This window comes from Grus americana, chromosome 2 (genome assembly GCF_028858705.1).
Source record: "Grus americana isolate bGruAme1 chromosome 2, bGruAme1.mat, whole genome shotgun sequence".
In the NCBI taxonomy this organism is placed as follows: domain Eukaryota; kingdom Metazoa; phylum Chordata; class Aves; order Gruiformes; family Gruidae; genus Grus; species Grus americana.
In genome coordinates, this window is record NC_072853.1 from 65,814,374 (window position 1) to 65,834,731 (window position 20,358).

Consider the following 20,358-nt stretch of genomic DNA (forward strand, 5'->3'; position numbering starts at 1 on the left):
ACGAGGGGCGGGCAGGGGTTCAAAGGACAGTATTATCTCACCTAGAGAATAAAACCCAAACCAGTGCCCTAAACCCAGACTCCTTACCAGTGGGAGAGCCCTACATCCCCCAACACCTCACACGCTTCCCTGAGCTGCTGATCCCCCGGGGATCCTTCTCTCTCTGCTGCGCTCCACAGCGAGCACGGTTAGCCGAGGCTGTGCATGGCCAATGCTTTTCGCTTCTCCTTAGGCCTCTCTCTACAGGAGACGGCAGAGGCTGCAGCGGGCGACCTGTGCCCGGGGCAGCGGGACACCCACAGTAGTACAGTGTCTCCCCTCTCACTTCATGGTCACGACTTGGAAAACATGGAGAGTTTTGCTCCTGCTTTTCTCGCAAAACAGGTTTTCAGCGTCAAATTTTTTTGCGAGGTTTAACTGCAAGCCTAGATTGCAATTTTAAATCTTTTAAACACCCTCCCCCCTAAAAAGCAAATCCCCAATTATCAAGTTATTTTCTTCCTCTCTCCAGACATTTTTCCCCCCAGCTGTTTTGATTAGTCGGGGTTAAAAGTTTTTAGGTTAGCAAATCTGTCGGACCAGGTTAAGAAGAGGGGAAAAAAGTATTCCCCCCTCCTCTCTTGACAAAAAGAAAGGAAAACAAAAACAAAAAAGGAACCCCTCCCAAAACTTTCCCCCCCACTTAAGCAAGAGACTGAGAGACTCAGACAAGAGACCGAGACCGTGGCCCGCTCGCTACCCGCAGCCGGCGGGCGCAGGAGGAGCAGTGGAGGCGGCGGCGCTGCTAGCAGCACGGAGAGGAGCCATGTCAAGATAAAGCCACGAAGCCGCGGAGCCCCCCCATCCCTGCCGCAGTGGACACGGTGACCGGGCCGCCTGCTCTGCCGCTGCTCAGCCCCAACTTGGTCCCCATAGTCTAGCTCAGCGCCCCGGTGCCGGGGAGTGGGGAAATGGTGGCGGAGAGAGGAGGAGGAGAAGGAGGAAGAGGCGACGGCAGTTGCAGCAGCGGAAGGAGGAGGAGACGGCGGCGGGTCCCTGCGCTACTGGCTCCTACGGAGGGCGGCGGGCATAGAGATCCCGGAGCGGCGGCGGAGGACGGGGACGGCCGGGAGAAGGATGAAAGGGCTGAGGAGAGCCTCTCTTCGCCCAGGGGGTCCCGGGACGTCCTCGAAGGCGACGGCAGGAGCGAGCGGAAGCGCCTCGGTCTGCGCCTGTGCCTCGGCACGGGGGCGAGCGCGGAGAGGAACTGCGCGGTCAGGACCGACCACTCAAAATGGCAGCGTCTGAGTCACACAGGCACCGCCCTGCCCGCACTGCGCATGCGCGCTCTGGCAGCGCGTACCAAGCGCCCGAGTCCCCGGGAGGGTACAGAATATTTTGCTTCAGGCTGGAAGGCTCAGCAGTAACTTCGCTAGCCACGGACACTCTCTTTCTGGCGTTACACAGAGGGTAGTACAACAGCGGCAGAGCATCTCCGCGCCGCCGCCACGCCAAGAATCTGGGTCGCACTTCTCCGTTCCATCTCCCCCCGCACGGTGACGCCTCGTGTCATCTCCCTCAAACCCCACGTGAGGCCGAGCCGGGCACAGCCCGCGGGAGAAGGACCCGGATGGAGTTGCTCAACGCAGTTCGGGGGTGGGGGGGGGCGAGGAGCAGGGCAGGAAGGCAAAGGGGAGGGCAGGGAACGCCACCCCCCACCCTCACCCCCGCCTGAGGTGGTATTTGCGCGGGGCGGCCCCCCCCCCGCCCCCCGCCCTCCCCATCGCCACCGCTACAGGCCGCTCTGTCCCGAATTCGGCCTTTTTATCCCCAGGCGGGGGCCCGCCGGACACGAAGGGGACGCTTGAACTTCAAGTATTAAGGTTTCAACCTTAAGCGTCGAGGTGTTCTTGGGAATTATGGATTTTTAAGTTTTGCGGTGGTGCATTTTGTTTAATTTCATTTGTTGAGGGTTGTATTCAGCCCAGTGTACATGTGTGAAGTAAACTGTAAATAAATAATAATAATACAACATTCGACTAAAAGATTACAGGCCAACAGTCTGCCTCCAGTGCTGATCTTGCAACAGAAACAGCGCGCAACCTGCCTGTAACAACATGTGCTTCTCCGTAGTGGTTGTAAAATGCCTCCTGAGGAAACTGGCTAATTTTTATAACTAAGTAATTGCTATTCAAGAGACACAAACCCAATCCTTAGGGAAAAGCAAGCATTTTTATTTCTATGCCAAAAGGAAAGGTTCATGCCTCCCGCCTTTCACCTTCCCGGCAGCAGTAGTGAAGCGAGGCCATGGCTGACATTTAGCTGGGAGTCCCGGGGCGAGAAGGAAGAATCGCCATCAGCAGCACAGGGCGCCCACTGCTCTGGTCTCCCCTCAGCCGCACCGGGCAAAGCCTCACCATCCAAAGTTACCCCAAGTGAAGGCACCGCTAAAAGGGCTGGCAGCGCGGGCTGGGGCTGTGCTGCACCAGAGCTGAGGGGATGGCGACTCGCTGGTTTGTGCCAGGGCTGCCCCCGGGGAGGGTGAAGGCATCTCTCCCACCTCCCCTCTGGCAGCTGGCGCCTGTGACTCACCAGAACAGCAACGATATTAAAAAGATTGCAAGCGGAAAACAACTGCGGGCACTGACTATCTCATTGGATTGCGTTTCAAAGCCCACATGGCACAGTGATGACACTCTCCAATAAACTCCAGTAGATTTCAGTCTTTTTTTTTTTCCCTTGGTCTCTGCTCTTACTTGTTGCTGCTGGTTTCCCTTCTTCTCTCCCGACCTTCACATTAATTACTTCCCTTTAGCACACGTCTCCTTTACACCCTTTCCCTTGGACATCTTGTCATAGGCGGCTGCTCTGGCTCGGCCCTTAGACCTCATCGTCTTCACCCAGTATGAGTCAGACCCTCCGACGCAAACACCCTGCCTTGCCTTCCCCGTTACAGGCGTTACCCAGAACGCTCCCCTGTTGTTTGAACAGGAACAGAGCACAAACAGATAATTTTTTACCCACTTAGAGACTACTGTTCACTCCTAATGGCAATGCCCATTGAAAATAACCCTGTATTTGGAGGCAAAAAGCAAGGCACCAGCAGGTCGAGGGAGGTGATCCTGCCCCTCTACTCCACTCTGCTGAGACCCCACCTGGAGTACTGCGTCCAGCTCTGGGGGCCCCAGTACAGGAGAGACATGGAGCTGTTGGAGTGAGTCCAGAGGAGGCCCCGAAGCTGATCAGAGGCCTGGAGCACCTCTCCTGTGAGGACAGGCTGAGAGAGTTGGGGTTGTTCAGCCTGGAGAAGAGAAGGCTCTGGGGAGATCTAATTGTGGCTTTCCAGTACCTGAAGGGGCCTACAGGAAAGCTGGAGAGGGACTGTTTATGAGGGAGTGTAGTGACAGGACAAGGGGTAATGGGTTTAAGCTGAAGGAGGGTCGATTTAGATTAGATGTTAGAAAGAAATTCTTTACTGTGAGGGTGGTGAGGCACTGGAACAGGTTGCCCAGAGAAGTTGTGGAGGCCCCCTCCCTGGAAGTGTTTAAGCCCAGGTTGGATGGGGCTTTGGGGAACGTGGTCTAGTGGAGGGTGTCCCTGCCCACGGCAGGGGGGTTGGAACTAGATGATCTTTGAGGTCCCTTCCACCCCAAACCATTCTATGGTTCTATAAACAGGAGTATTACCTTAGCCCTGCACTGCTGCGACTGTTTCAGAATACCAACCTTTTTTCGTTGCAATATCAGCCTGGCCTTAACAAGAGCTGTGTTTAGATACCCACTTTTTCAGTCAAAGCAGTTTTGTTTGCCATGCTGCCCTGTACGGCATTTTGTGCTGCACTCTGAAATTCCCTCTTGTGCCCGCTGCTATTTTAAGCCATGACTCACACTTGGCCTGTGACCTTCTTTGTGCCGGCATGGCCAATGCAAAGCAGTGCTGCTTGACGTGGGGATTGCCCCAGCACAGAAGGCCCTCCGAGGGAACTGGCGCCTTGCCTGCCTGCGGAGGAGAAAGGAGGGAGTTTTCTTCCAGCCCAGTAGCTCCAGCTACCCTGGAGCGCGGGGAGGGATGTGGCCGCAGCTACTGCCCTTTGTCGCAAGGGATCGGGCAGCAGGTTGAGGAACGCATCCAAAAAATGTTGTCAAATGTAGTGCTGGCACAAGAAGTTTTTTTCTTCTGGAGGACTTTCTAGAATAGCTACGAGGAGAGTAATATATATACTCAGAGGAAATACATATATACTTAGAGGAAATAGGAGACTGGGTAGCAGCCACCAGCTGTCTTGTGCAAACTCTGGCTGTTCAAATCCTTTCGCAACATTTCGGAACGGGATGGGGAACTGAAATCACTCCAGGTTCCTTGTGTATAGATTGCAGCTCCTCCTTATATAGGCAACTACCTCCCTTACCAAACTCAGAGAAGATTTTTTTCTTTTTGCTCATTGGCTAGTAAAGATATCCTGACAACGTTTGCACAAATGAGTACATCAGCCAACCAAACGATGTTTATTACACATGTATGTACAGAAATATCTGCACTATTAAAGCCGTGAGTAATAGCTAAGTCTTGTCCTACTTTCATAGAATTGTACTGCTTTTTCTCCATCATGCACAATGATGAAGCTCACATAGAAAAATAACAGCATCTTAGTTAAAATATATATTATTAAGTAATATCTCTTACTGAATGAAGGGGGAGTTAAGACAGTGAAATAAATATTAATATGTTATTGATCCATAATTCTCTTGACCAGATAATTGTATAATATTGTTATGCTGCTTACTGATTATGCAATGTTGTATCATTTATAAGAGAGGCTCACATGCCTGAAAGCTGGTGTTTTGCAATCATAACACTTGGTCTAATGACAGACTGAATCATAGAATCATAGAATGGTTTGGGGTGGAAGGGACCTCAAAGATCATCTAGTTCCAACCCCCCTGCCATGGGCAGGGACGCCCTCCACTAGACCACATTGCCCAAAGCCCCATCCAACCTGGCCTTGAACACTGTGGAGGGGGCATCCACAACTTCTCTGGGCAACCTGTTCCAGTGCCTCACCACCCTCACAGTAAAGAATTTCTTCCTAACATCTAATCTAAATCTACCCTCTTTTATTTTAAAGCCATTACCCCTTGTCCTATCACTACACTCCCTGATAAACAGTCCCTCTGCCTCTCTTCAAATCTAGTTTAAAACTATATAAGCTTTATCATTAAGGAGAGAGAATTGTGGTATACAAAACAAGTAGGTTGTGACAGTATATGCAAAATATGTAATCGTTCTTTTTTTAGGTTTCAATCCCATTAGCACAGCAAAAATAGTGTTTCTTGTGCATGTTAAATCCAGGCTGAGCAAAAGAGTTGGTAGAATGGCTCAGCTTCTGCTTGGTTAACATAGCGCAGACAAATAAGCTGTTGTCCTTTAGTCTTTCCCCACTCAAAGTAAGGAGGACTTTATACGTCACTGTGTAGCTGCAGTCCCGTCATCTCTGGGGAACCAAATGCATGCACATCCCCAGGGACTTCGGTCTCTGCAGCAGGGAGGTGACACTGTTCAGCCATCATCCTGGAGAAATACAGAATCAGGCAGTGTGGGCAATAGCCCATGTGGAAGTAGGAAAGACCTCATCACAAAAATACATTGCTTGGGAGAGAAAGTTTGAGTAATGTAGTTTTGAGAAGCACTGCAAGTTTGGACTGTCTGGTTGCTTGCATATTTTCTCCTTTTCTGCTGTGAAAAAACTTGGATTTTCTATTCACCATTTTATTGTTCCCTTGCTTTTTTCAGTGAAATTCAGCACTGTAGTTTTTTTCACATTTCAGTTGCGTAATAAGTTGTGGATTTTTTCTGTAAATTAAAAAGGATTTATAACTTTATAGAAAGACCTTGTTTGGTTTTTTTCCAAATTTTATGTGATTTCAGAATCTAACTCCTTTTTTTCAGAATTAAAAGCATGTGGGCAACATTGTACTCTAATGCCTCTGCTCTTAATTTCCAGGTAATAATTAGTTACTTAAAACTTAATAATTTCTAATTAATAATTAGTTTTTAACAGGTTGTGGCAAATTAATATATAAGTTATAGAAAGAGAAGAGATGGAGTCTGTTAGCTTTATGTTTACACTTTCTGTGCATACTGTGCTGGCTGTATATATTAGAAATAGTATCAACCCTGAAGCTACTTGCTTCAAAAACAGAACTATGATTAATTCAGTGCCAAATGTTTATGCATCTGACAAAAATAAATTAGTATTCCTTTCTAAATTCAAACAAGACAAATTAGATGGCAATTAAAACTCATTCATACACTTCAGAGTATACTGTGATTCACTCTTTCTGCACTATAGAGCAAACATTAGTTTCCAAGGCATAAGAGGAATGCTTTTGTGTAGAGAAATGACAATGTTTAATACAGAAAACATTCCTTACATCATACTGTGGACAAGTATACATCCAGCGCACAGCTACTGCTACAATATTAAGCTTCAATCATCACTTCCCTATGTCCTCCCTTCTAGTTGTAGGGCTGTGGCCATAAAATGGACCATACATTCTTTAGCACATGAGGTATTGATCCTACACTTTGGCTGAACTACATCCACTATCTTGCTGAGTTTGTTCCATCTTAATAATTTGCGTGTGTGTGTATATATGTATATTTAAATACACTTGATTACACGTGTTCCCATTTTTTGCTTGTCCCATTTGTGCTTTCCTGACTCATTTAGGAGACCCGAGTATGTGCAGTTATGGTGTCAAAACTAACATGGTTCTTAATGCCTTCGCTGAGAAGACAGCTTCCCCAAACACGGATGCCCAACCAATTGCCTCTTTGAGTATGGTAGTCATGATTTATTTGTTAAACAGCTTGGCCCTTTGTGTTGTATAACAAATGCACGTCCTGTCTTTAAATCTTTGCATATATTCTGAAAATGTCTGAAATGCACATTGCCTGCAATTTGTACATAAACCTACAATTCAAATTCCATTGGACAAAGTGCTTTGGTATCTGAAAGACTATTGACTTTTTGTCGCTGTGCTGCTGCTTCATCTTTAACTTATGTTTGCAGTTAAAGCTGTGCAAATGCATTTGTCTTTATTAGACTTGTCTGATCTATCAAAACCAGAGACAGTCATGTTCCAATGTAGGTTTTGTGTTTGCGCAGCAGGTGTTTGCAAGAATAAGAGTAAAGTTTGAAACAACTTGTTTTATTTATTCAGTCTGCAAATAATATTCTAAATACTTGTAGTCAGTGGAATTGGAAGTAGCTTTAGATTAGCAATTCCTAGCCTTTATAGAGAAAGTTTCATTTTTAAATCTAAAAGCACTACATAAATTATGTTTTTTTCAAGGCAAATCCATAGCTGAGAAGGTTAGGACCTAACTGGTTTAAGGGATGTCTTAGTACCTCACCCAGTACTTGGGAAAAATTCAGAAGGTGAGATGTACATTTTTCTTTTAACCTTTCACCTCTGAAGCACTAAGGATCACTAATCACAGGATAATATTTTTTTCTAATACAGGAAAGTTGCAGACTCTCTAGAGCGATTTGATTAATAGCAGCAGCTATCATTGAAAAATGGCTTGCATTATGAATTATATCCGGATTGTGCCGTGTATACAATCCTTTCTTTGGACAGAGTTTAATTAGCATACAGCCTTCTGTGCTGATTAACTTAGGGAAAAGAAGACAAATCACGGACTTGCCGGTAACACACGAAACACTCTTCTGTACAACGTAATACCCTAGAAACAAGACGCTGAGGGAGAGGAAGCGTTAGGCAACGTGATGCCACGCTGCCACCTAGTGTCACCCGGCCGATTGCGGAGAGCCGTTTTATCCCTTAGGTAAATGTTGGACAGAAGGGCCAAGAGAAGGGCAGCAAGGGCCCCTGAGAGCCACAGTTCCCGGTCATCGGTTCCGAGATCCCAAACCCAGCCTGGGGGCTTCCTTTCCTGGACCCTTTTGCAGGACCTGCACCCCGGGCAGGACTGAGATAAGATATTCACAATCTTCAGAGGCACAACACTGCACTGAGTCCCTTGACCCTCTCCACGTAAGTTCTCTAAAACAGTTACAAGAGTTGCTTACATTAAATACTAATAAATAAGAAAGCATTTATGATATTTATATAACAATGTAATTTATAAAATACAAAATTACACTGTAAATATACCTGCACTTAATGTAGCAGGTAGAAATAGAGTCCTTAAGCACCCCAAAGCCAGATAATTATCTGTGGATACCAGTAAAGGCCTTGACAAAAGGCACAATGTGACTGTCAGGTAGAAATACTGTTTTGCCAGTACTTGGTTCTGATAGCCAAGTCCAAACTGCCTCTGTATGATGCTTAGGAAGTTTCCACTTGCAGGAGTCTGGACCCCAGAGTTATTGGAGAGTGGGTAGTGCCCTCCCAACTATTCCGATATTCCCAGGCATGTGAAGTCCTCCAAGAAGCTTTTTTTCAGTTGTCATTTGCTATTAAAAACGATAACATTTATTGATAGCAATGGAGTATAAAAGCTCTAAAAAGTACACATTCTCTGCTGCCATGAATAATCTTACAAATTGGCTGAGTTCTATGGGAAACCTTGGCGTGTTTGCTTAGGCTCACTTGAAGTGCAAATAGTCATAAGTATTCATGACAGAGAGTTTTATTTTTTTATGAAACAAACAAGCTGAAATGCATTATATCGCACTCAATCTGAAGAAATATATATTCTACTAGCTTTGGGTTAACAGAGTTTTGCATGTAAAAATGCTATAACCCCTATTTAAATTTAACCTTCAGCCACAAAAACGGGAATTATTACAATAAAGTAACTTGAAACCTTTCTGTGAGATTTTTATATAATTATACCAGTTTCCCACAGTTAAGACTATGAATATATTATACAATAATAAGTTCCCAGTGTTCCTTCTGACACGGTGAAGGGATTCTTTGCAAGCCTTTCAAACTGAAGAAACTGAACTGAAGGAAAACTCTGAGACGCAGTGGTTCATAATAGGATATGTTCTTCAGCTGGATAAATTGAAGGAGTGGCACCCTTGTAACAAACCCGCAGATCATATGCCTCCAGCAAGGAACAAATTAAAAGGAAAAACAAACAGAACTGTCACATCAGAACCATCTCCCATTACCTCGGCCCTTTCCAATTATCAGCATTTCCAAAAGCTGTTATTCCACTTCTGAACTGTAAATCTACCTGAAAACTTTGTAATGAATTAAAACCAAATTTTGAAAATGTAATCTTTGTGAAAGTTTCACTTGAAAACATTAGTATTACAAAAATTGTATCACAGCCATAAAATACCCATGTTGCTGTTTATGTATATAAATCTATGCACACATATAATTTAAATGTTTTGTATAATGTATTTTATATTGCATATTTATATTGCTATATAACAATACATAAAACATAAAAATAGGAATGTTTTAATATTGTGTTTATGTACACATTACTTGTATCCAGATCTTTCTGAAAGGAGATGTAATGCTGGTAAGATTTATGTGTATATTTGACCAGAGTTTAGCATATCTGCTAGTGTTTTGGAATATGGAAATTTCAAATTTTCTTCTAGGGTCAACAAGAATTAAATTAACTTAAGACCATGAACTTTTTTTTTTTAGTACTCTAACAGAACAATAGTAATTTAGCTAGACATTTCTGCACATGTTATTTTCATTTTCTTGATAGAAGACAAACCTTACTGAGGTGACAGCTTGCTGATGACACTGTATTATTCAAAATAGGAACAGAGGTGACTGAAAAACTGCAGAAGGGCATTATGGAATTGAGTATCTGGGGAATACAGCAGTCAATTAAATTCAATGTAGATGAACGTAGAAGAACATATATAGGAAAAAAAATCTTAGTTTCACATATTGAATAATAGACTGTGAACTGACCATCATTCAAGAATAAGATCTCAGAGTTATGACAGACATTTCCACAAGAATGTCAGCCTGATGTTCAGCAGTGGCTAAAAAGGCAAATGAAACGGCATACAGTTCACAAAAAAGCAGAAAGATGGAACAGCTTTCACGTAAAGGATGGCTAAATAGACCTTGGAGAGAACTGGAGGGGAATCTGTGTAACAGTGGCCTATATGAGGACCAATTGTTTGTTGTCTCTTCAAGTACAAGGGCCAAGGACATCAAACGAAGCTATAGGAATCAGGTTCAAAAGTAAAGAAGAAAAGAAGAAAAAAAAAAAAAGTAGGGGGTTCTTCAGACAATGGCTATTTGAGCTCTAGAAGTACTTGCCAAAGGATATTGTGGACAATGAAAGTTTAAATGGGACAATGGGAGACTGAACAAGTTTATGCAAGAGAGATCAGAGTTATTTCCTTATCCTTGTTTAAAGATTTCCTAATTCATCATTTTTTATGTTCTGCCTTTCTTTCTTTCATCGGACCATGACATTCCCCTTAAGACATTCTCATAAGCACCATACAGTTTCTTCCCAAACAGAAGACTAACAGAGTGGCATGCTAAATAAATACTTCTCTGGATTATCCTAATTTCTAATGGCTCCATCACATTGCCTGGAAAAATGTTGATAGCTGCTCTAAGCTAGCTGTGAGACCTTGATTTCAAGGAATGTGTCCTTAACTCTACAAACATTTACTCACAAGTCAGCAGATGATACTATTAGCATAAATAAAAGATAAACGTGCAAATATTTGCAGGAACATAATTGTAAAGTGGCTTCTGACAAACTTAACAGCATACCTTATGCATAATTAATGGACAGTTGTAGTCTATATCATATGTAAAATTATTGTTGTATATCAGTTCTTGTAGCTCAACCATGTTAATTTTCTTCCCTGGTTTTGCAGATCGTACTGTATTTAGATAGAGGTGATGACAATAAAGTGGATACGTCATTAAACTTGGTTTGGCACAATGTCTTTACAAAACAAATAATGGGAAAAAACAGAGAAACTTTGTATCTAGTTTCAAGCTACAGGGAGATTTTGACTATGGAGCCAGTAGACTTCCTATCGCAAGATGAGCACCAGGCAATGCTCCTGTGTTTCCTTTCCTACAGCTTCAGCTCAGGTGACTCCAGCCCGGGGGCAGATTGCACCTGACAGGCCTGTGTCCACTCCCCCACCCCCCCAAGGCACTGGCAGGGCCACCATGAGTTCATAGCTGAGGTATCTCATAGCCCAGTGCTGTACTCTTCAGTTTTCCTCTCACCTTCCTCACGATGAAAAGCTCTCCCCGGACCACCTGCAGAGGCACTTGCTCTCCCTACCTCCTACGGGCTTTGGTCCCCTCAGGCCGCCTCAGTACGTCCCTCCCCTCCGGCCCCCGTTCTCCCGCCAGAGGCCCGGGGGGCGTGGCTCCGCCGGCGGGATGGGGAAGCGCGGCCTGCGATTGGCTCGAAGAGCGGCCGGCGGATCACGTGACCGTACCCCCCGCCCTCCGTGCTCCTTATAGCCGCACGCCGGGCGGGAGAGGGTGGCTCGTTGGGTGCGCGTTCTGGCGGGGTCTGTGCGGGAGCGGCTGGAGGTGAGCGGGGTCGGGGCGGCGTTCGCTGGGCGCGTACGGTGAGTTGAGGAAGGGGGTCCGTCTCGTTTAAGCCGGTGGGGGGGGAGGGGGGAAGCTGTGGGTTTTCATGGCTGCTTTTGGGTCTTGGCGGGCTCCTACCTCGCTTCCCCATTGGCCGCGCCGGCGAGCGAGGAGGAGCGCTGCGGGCTCGGCTGGCGGGAGCGGGAGGGTGCCGCCCCCCCCGCCATCTTGGATGTGAGCCTGTGATGCGCCCCCCCCCCCCACTATCCCTGAGGAGAGGGATAACGGGTCCGTAATCTCTGGTGGCGTCTGTGGTGGGCTAGTGTGGCACCGCTGGTGTCAGCCACACGGGTGTGCCCTCAGGGCTTTGCGTTTCTAGCGCGCTTGTAGCTCGCACCTCTGGGAGGAGCCCCAAGTGGGCTCCAAGGGCTCTGGAAGAGCCTGCTGGCCACGCGATTCATGATTGAATTTTTAATGCTGTCATAAAAGTTGATAAACCGAAATTGTGATACTCTGTAACTAGTGTGCCTGACCTTCAGTTGCAGCTGGATGTTACTAATCTATTGCTTCTTTTTGCAGTGATCCTATTAATTCCAAAATGAAACAGAAACCGAACTCAGAAAAATCATCAGGATCTTTGGAGGTATAGGCTTTAAAGTCTTAAGGCTAGAGTATGGGAGTAGATAGAGAAAATAGAAGATTGAATTTATCAAGAGTATCTCAGAGAATTTGCTTTGTTTAGAGGTTTGCACTCAGTTCTCTGTGAAGCAGTCCCTCTGTCTGACACAAGTTTTGTATCCACTGAAGGAGTACAAAGGGATCTGTTGCAGTGTGCTTCCACCTGGCTTATGTCCTGTTGGCTTGAATAACCTCCTGGCAGGCAATGTGGCTTGGGAACACTCTGTCCTACTTGGGCATATGTGCTTATGACTACTTTTTTCTCACTGCGAGTACTTTTTAGTTTGACATTAAGCTTGCTGTCTTTCCATGTGATTTTTTTTAGATGCTGGCTACCTGCCTTAGTTTGGTTACCGAATCATTCTGGCTGCTAAGAGGTTGCAGAGTAGGTTCTGTAGCCTGCTCTTTATAGGGATGAACTTACTAAGAGTTAAATCTGTCTTGACCATGCTTTAACTGAAGTCTTCATGCCAGGCAGTTCTGTTTCTAAAGTCACCCTCATGAACCATAGTTGCCTTGGAATCGGTGGAAATGCTTAAAGGATTTAGGTTTTTGAGATGACTGATAAGTTACTAAAGTTTATACCTATTCCAGTTGTTATAAAATTCTTTTGTTAAACCTTTTAATATAGGCCCTACTTGGAATTGTACAAATACCATGTAAAATAGAGGCTACTAGCCCTCTATCATGAGGGATAGAGTGATTGTAGTGAAGTTTGACTTAGACACATGGTAGTCTTGTCCTATAGTGGGCAAGTATAGCTATAGGGTATAAATTCCTCAGTGTGGCTTTTTGCCCTTCCAATGGGTTAACTCAAGTATTAGTCAATAATTTCTTGGCAGAGCATGCTTAACTCTAACCTTCAATGGCAGCAAGCAGTGTCTGACACACGGTGTGATTCTTGTTCCCACAGCAGTTAGTGTTTGTCCTTTAGTTCAACAGTAGGGTAATTGGTGGCAGAAACTACCGTGGGAAAAGCGAACTCTTGTCATATGAAGTACAGTGTGAATTGGTAACTTTCTCACGCTGGTGTGGCATTGTATTCTGGCTATTCTTGCTTGGTTGTCTGCCATTGTTTGCTATCCTGTGGTAGCAGTGTAACCAACCCAATCAGAAAGCTTTAATGAAGGAAATAGATATTTATGCATGACAGAAAAGGTGATAAACATACTGTTTATACAAAACAATAGCCTGTCTGGATCAGAGCAAGGAAGCTTTAGATCCATTTTAATGGATAATTGAAGCAACACATTATTTAAATGAACACTTTTGAGGGTATGTTCACAGGTAACAAATGGGTACTGCCTGAAGTGATTTGTGTGACTTTACCAAGTAAACTTACAATTGCAGTCACTGTGTCTCTTCCCTGGAGTCCAATACTGCTGTTGTCAAATACAACTTTGGGAGCAGCTGAAGTTTAGATGTGTGACTGCACTGTAGCTGGTCTTGACATCTAGTCAGAATATTTCTGCTATGAGACCTATTCAGGTTCCTTTATGAAGGGTAAGGGTTTTCTAAGAGGCAGGGTATGAGCGTAGCATCATCTCTGCTATAAATAACTAGATCTCCTGCTTTGCCCAAGCCTTAACGTAGACTAAAGTATCATCTTCTTGTCTTGAGATGAACCATGGGTTACCTGGAAGCATGACAAATCTCTTAAGTCTCAGTTTATGTAGAGAAGAGCAACAATGGTCTGAAGCCGTATTTGTCTTTTTAGAAGTACCTCACAGACACCATAGGCAGTGCTGCCTCAAGACGGACTCTTAAAATGATTCAGCCTTCAGCAACAGGTTGCCTGGTTGGCAGACGTAATGAGGTACGAATTAAATGAGAACCTGTGGACGTGTAATTATTTCTACTCATAGTGAAATGCTCTTGAGCTTTTAACTCAAAACTAATATATTTGAAAAAACATACAATCTGCAAACTAATGTGACACAATTTCAACTTACTATTTTAGTAATAGAGGATATTAAAAATAGCAATTTTGAAGTGCTTCAGGAAAATGTTTGAGACTTTTCTCGTGTTAAACCTATGGGTATCAAGGGTGATGTCTGTAAATTAGAACTATAATGTGAAGAAACTGCAGACTTACAAGTTGTATTTAAAAAAAAAAAGCTGTAACATTGCTCTGAAGTTAAACTTGGTTGTGTTTCATGCAGAAGAAATCTTCAGTCAAAAGGAAACTCCAAAATAACAAGTTGACCTCAAAGGCTTGTAAAGCTGAGATGTCTGTGGACAAGGAGCAAGAAAATGAGAATATGAATGATGCCATTCAAGCTATAGATCTCATGATAAAAGGTATGTGATAATTCCTAAAAAGTTTTCTTGCACTTTAAATGCTATGCTCCCATTGGAATATAACTTGAAATATGGTTCCTTTGTTAGTTAGATAAAGGCTTAGGTTTTTTACATAATGCCTAGCAGGAATAAATAATACTTGCCCTCTGTGGTATAGTGAATGCAGTATAGATAACTAAAGTTGCAGAATGGTTCTCAACTACTGGCTACCATAAACTTGGTGTGCAGCAGTGTTAACAAGTCCCTTAGTTGGTTACTTTGACCTAGCTGCAAGCTTTCGTGTGACTAATAATTAAGGTGAACTGAAAGTCTGTTTTGGCAGTGTGCTGCATGTGCAGTTTCTCAGAACCAGTTTGAAAGTCTCAAGTTCAGTGGGAGACTGGTTAAGCCCAGTGTGTGGACAGTGACTTGGGAATAAGACTTCCATCTTCCACAAAGCATGCATCAAGACTGACAATTGTGAATGTGACCGCCATCTTGCAAAGCCTGCTGCCATACTTGAGGCAGCTTCTTGAAGACTACCTGTATGGCCATTAATACAGCTTAGGATCTCTGGCTTTGTAAAATTATGTCTCTAGCTGTAAACTTACTCTGTATAGTGTTTTCCCAGAGATTAGTTGTGAGTTCTTATCATTCTTTATAGAACACTTCTATTTAGATATTAGTTAGATATTTTAAGGTGATCTTAAGAATTTAGCCTTAGCACAGACTTACTGTAGGTGCTTATTTCAGGAAGCCCTTCATCTCAATATTGGAAAGAATTGGCTGAAGAGAGGAGGAAGGCTCTGTATGAAGTACTTCAAGAAAATGAAAAGGTAGCTAGTGAAAGAGTAACTTATTTCTTTACCACTGGCGATTGTACTCCTGTTAACATTTTGTTATTTGAACTCAGCTGCACAAAGAAATTGAACAGAAAGATGGTGAAATTGCCCGCCTAAAAGAAGAAAATGAAGAGCTAATGTCCCTTGCTGAACATGTGCATTATATGACCAGCATGATTGAGGTACTTGACTCTTCAGTTAATGTTATAGAATGAAAAAGTGAGAAACCAGCAAAGATAGTTTAATGAATCATGACTTCTGTTCTGTGTTCACACAACTCTTCATTTAACATTACAGTCTAGCTGTTTGTTGTGGTAATGTTCTAATCCAGAAGCATAAAGCCCCTTCTAGGGGATGAGTTTTTCCAGCTTAAAATCCACAGGAGTAATGAGAAAAGTACTTAAGAGGGGTGTTTTCTGAAGGGAAGATTCAACCTATTGTCTTAACAGGTTTTGCATGTTAGAGATGGTGATATGGGAAGGAAGGGTTCATTTTTACTTCTCTGAGATGACTTAAGTTCAAGTGTTTAATAAGTTGTGTGAGGTTGCTGGCTAAATGAAGTGTTTGTACTGGCTGTGTCTTCTGCGGAATTAAGCTTGAAACAGGGATATGCAAAGCGGAGCAGTGAGAGGGAGAAGGAAGCACCTATGCTCTTTAAAGTCAAGGTTTCACTGAGGAATTGCTGGGTGTGTGGCCCAAAAAGGGGCTAATGTACAAAGTCTATAGGGTTCATAAACTTGTAAATTTCAAAATAGCTTCCTCTGAGAAGTCCTTGGGGACAGGTAGTTGTGCCATTGGTTCCATGAAAGCAGTACATTCTCAGTAACAGTCTCTGAAGCTGTGATAAATATATAGCCATGGAACATTGATACTAATCTTATCTAGGTTGGTTTTTTAGTACAATTATTTAGATCAGTCTTTGAAGACTCCTCTGTTTTGCTGCACTTGAATCTTTTTGGTATTCAGGGGGTGCTGCTTGTTAGTGGTAAACCCACAGGCAGAAATTAAATGACTTAAGGACTAATGCAGGAAACTTCTCTGCAGTTCCTCAACAGTTAAGTTCACTTATTAGTGAGGTGCTAGCTTCTGAGGCTTTAATGAGCCTTAAGTGATACATCAAACAACCAGAAGCCTCAAAAGCAGCATCTTACAGTCCTGTTTTTCTTCCTTAGATCAGGTTAGGTAAAGAACTTCTAGTTTGATCATCAAGTGCTAGAAACTGCTGGGTCTTCTAGTTCATCTAGACTTAATGTAGCTTCATTATCTCTGATTAAAAATTATGAACTTAATCTGTTGTATAGTAATTTTTCTAAAATTAAACCTATATACTACTATAGTAATATTTAACCTGGGAAGCTGTTTCCTGTATTTTGTTTGCTGATGATAAAACCTGTCCAATTGAAGAACCTAAGGAAGACTTAACAGTCAACAAACCAGATGTGGTCTGTGATTTAGAGATAGCAATTCAAGTTGAACTCAAGTGTCTAAGCTTTTTGACTGAAGAATGTTTTAATTATATCAACAATCTCCAAATGAATATAATTTGTTTGCTTAATTCAATATACAGTCTTACCTCCCTGGCTATTAAGTAGAAAAAGTGCTAAGTTCACACTGTCTTGTTTTGTTGGGTTTTTTCCTAGAGACTGACTGGGGAAGCACCTGACAATCTTGAGACACTGAAGAGTCTGGCTCCAGAGGAATCTGAACAGGAAAATAAAGAGCTTAACTGTGGAGATGATGCAGATAGCACTTCTTCAGAAGGGCCAGCACAAGTATCATGTGGCTTAAGGGAGTGTATATCAGACCTTGCTTCAAAGGAAGCAAATAATTTGCAACTGGAATGACAACCTTAAATAGGCTTGTGTATGTGGCTTTTAATTGCAGACTTCCTCTTGAAAGGATATACTAAAACTCCTCAGGTATAGAAACTTCTGTGGAAGCATTACAGATGTTGGTTTTTAACTGAAATTATGTAGCAGTGGGAGTATCTGGATACTGCGTAGAAAACTTACTACAGGCTGCATTTAGTTGCTTGTCTAAAATGCAAATACTGTGTATTTCAAACTGTTGTGTAAATATCTTACCTGTTGGTCTGACATGATACATGAAAATTGATAAATAAATGTTTGCCTTACTAAAACAGCCTCTTATTGAGTGGGGACTGGCTAGTTCCAGGTTTGTAAGTCAATTGTGACTACTGTAGATGGAAACTTTCAAGTGTTTTAGGGAGTGCCTGGGCTGTTTTTAATTCCTTAGATTTGCAGAATTGTGGAGAACAGAGTGGGTTTGGTGGCTAGGGAAAGCAAAATAAAACTTGTGTGCTGTTGGTGAGGCTTCAGAAAATCAAGAGTGAGTAATAAGAGTCAAGATCTAAAGTTTAGATGTATGCTTTTCAGGGGTTTTGAAATAATTGCCTCTGTTTAAGGGACCCTTTTCAAAGATGTATATGTGAGAGCTTAGGTAAGTACAAAGTATTAGTCTCTTTTAGAAACACATTTATTGACTTGCAAAAAAGTGGGGTATTCTTGCTCTTCATAGTAGCTGTACTGAAAACTAGAGGGAGATAAGGCAGCTTACACTTCAGAGGTGTTCTGAAAGGAAGCTCCATGTCTGTTTTCAAAGTACTGCTCTGGTGTTTACTGAGAGATGAGGCACCTTTTTGCCAAGACAGTAATGTTCTGAAAGGTTTACAGGAATAAAAAGCACTCTTTAAAACTTTCAGCACCTTATCTGGCCTCCATATTGAGAGGGAGGGGAAGACTTGCAGTTGAAAGCACTGAAGTAGAAAGGGAGAGTAAGTTTAATATAGATTTTTTTCCAGTCCTGAGTGAACTTGGCAGTTGTTCTATAAGTACCAAGGTCTCCCAAGGTGAGGCTTTAAAAGATGGTGGCCATGGTAGTATCTTGTGGAGAGCTTAAAGCTGTCTTTCAGGCAGCAGAGATCGTCAGGGATTCTGGTTTATGGATCTATCAGGCCTTGCCAGAATGAGTGCTTCAGGGTTATGTGCGAATGCACCCCTGGAGCTATCAGTGGCACCTTTAGATTCCTTCCACAGCTTATTCTTTCCCTGTGGGTGTCATAACTTCCTGTTTCGCAACTGATATCAGTTGTGACATTCCCTGAACCATTGTGGGAAGCAGTATTCCTTCTAGCTTCCATTTCATTGTTAATCCAGTAACAACAAGGTGAGGCATCAGATTTTCCTTGGAACTTTGTAAACAAAAGATTATGCCTTCCAATTTGTGCTCTAGGGGGTGCTTAGGCATAATCCTTTTCATCACAGTGCAAAAATGGTGACAAAGGTGTGTCCTTTGACTTGCACTGATGCTGTGGTTGAGGTGAAAAACAACTGAATGTTGAATAACTGCTTTGTAGAGTAACCTTGGTTTTCTGTTCAAAAGAAATAGACAATATTGTTGAGTGGCTTAAACCTCTTCTAGCTGAGATTCCAAGTAGTTTTCATCTCAAAGTAGTTCTTCAACAATAGTAAATAAGGAAACACAATTTAACTTCAGTTGCATAAAGACTATTATAAGTAGTTATTTCAATTAACGGTTATTGTTCAGAAGTGGCTTTATTTTTAAGTATCAGGAATATTTTTGCATTTGCAGACACTGTAGAAGGAAGAAAGCACTGTTGCATAATTAGCTAGCCAGGCAGGCCAATTCAACTGAGGCACCAAGTGCAACTCTTCCACCATTTCACCTCCTGCTCTGTGAACTGCTGTAATACAGGTGCTGTTCTTAGAACAAAGAACTGCTAAAAAGTAACAAATCAAGAATTTGCATGCATTATCTGTGTCTATCTCTTCCTTAGTTTCATCAAGATGGTCCAGAAGAATGCTCATTAGATTTAAATGTGGTTTTATTGATTGATGTTATTTAAACAAGACAGTCCATTGAGTAGCTGGATCTGTACTCCTGTTGAAATGGATTGTGTACAAAATAAATCATGCAAGTTCTTCCATGTTGATGGATGTATTGCAGCATTTGACCCATTTTATTGTAATAAACTTTTTACATTAAAAAGACATGTGCCACTTTGTAATACATACATTTGTACCAGAAGTCTTCAAACCAAGACTGCTAGGATTTTATTAGCTTAAATTCATTAGCAGAGAGAATAGTTTGCTGTATAAACTCTGGAAACAGCATGCTGCAGAAGACTAAGTATGAGAGCTGAATTGTGGCATAGAAATAAAACCCATAGACATGCTCTGCTTCTGTCATGGATGTGTTGGACCTTGATCAAATGATCTCCCTATACCTATTATATCAGAAATGTTAAAGTATGGAAGTGTTATCAGAAGTTATGTGATGCTGCATTAATTGCTGTTTAAAAATGTTCTACAAGGGTCAAGTTTTCATTTATTGTCCTGAAAATTCCTGAGTGCTTTTAAAACATGATGCAGTAGAACTATGTTATATAGTAAGCCTGGGAACTTTATGCATGTCAAATGTATAGGAATTATACACAGATTTGTGTAATTAGTTCTTACAACCATTTTTGTTTAAGTATATACCACTATTCATTTACCACTGAAGCATAGCTATGCAACAGCTGAAAATCAACATCAATAAAGACAAAGTTTCATATTCAGCTAAATTACAGAGAACATTGTGCTGAACAGAATAAAATTATCAGTTCTGGAATCTAACTGTGCAATGTGATTCTTTCCAAGAAGTCATAAATACTTTTGTGTGCCAACTTGACCAGTGTGCTGACTCCGTTTCATTGCAGAGGCTATGGCCACAATCTCACCTTTCGCTGAAGTATCCTGAGGCCGCTCAGGTGTGGGACGCACCTACTGCATCCTTCCTAGCGCTTCTCCCATAACATGTGCATGTCCAAACAGGATGGAATTTCAGATCTGTAAGACTAAAGTGTGGGGAGATGGGCTGTTTCCAGGTGCTGGATGTTTCAAGAAGGAACAGCTGTGCAGGGACTAGCAGAGGCAAGCAAACTGTGGGGAGGGTTGAGGACTTGTGTGAGGAAGAACTTTTAATTGGTTTAACAAAAATACCAATTTTAGCGTAATTAAGTGTATTTA

General features: G+C 42.7%; 1 protein-coding gene across 1 annotated transcript; it reads left to right on the forward strand.

The window, feature by feature from the left end:
- The first annotated feature begins 950 nt into the window (after positions 1-950).
- Positions 951-19,956, forward strand: GMNN (geminin DNA replication inhibitor). Its single transcript, XM_054815033.1, has 8 exons — positions 951-1,253; positions 11,436-11,545; positions 12,087-12,150; positions 13,903-14,001; positions 14,348-14,486; positions 15,219-15,301; positions 15,379-15,489; positions 16,948-19,956. The coding sequence occupies exons 1-8, from the start codon at positions 951-953 to the stop codon at positions 17,149-17,151; spliced, it is 1,113 nt and encodes a 370-aa protein (XP_054671008.1). The 3' UTR covers positions 17,152-19,956.
- Positions 19,957-20,358: the final 402 nt, after the last annotated feature.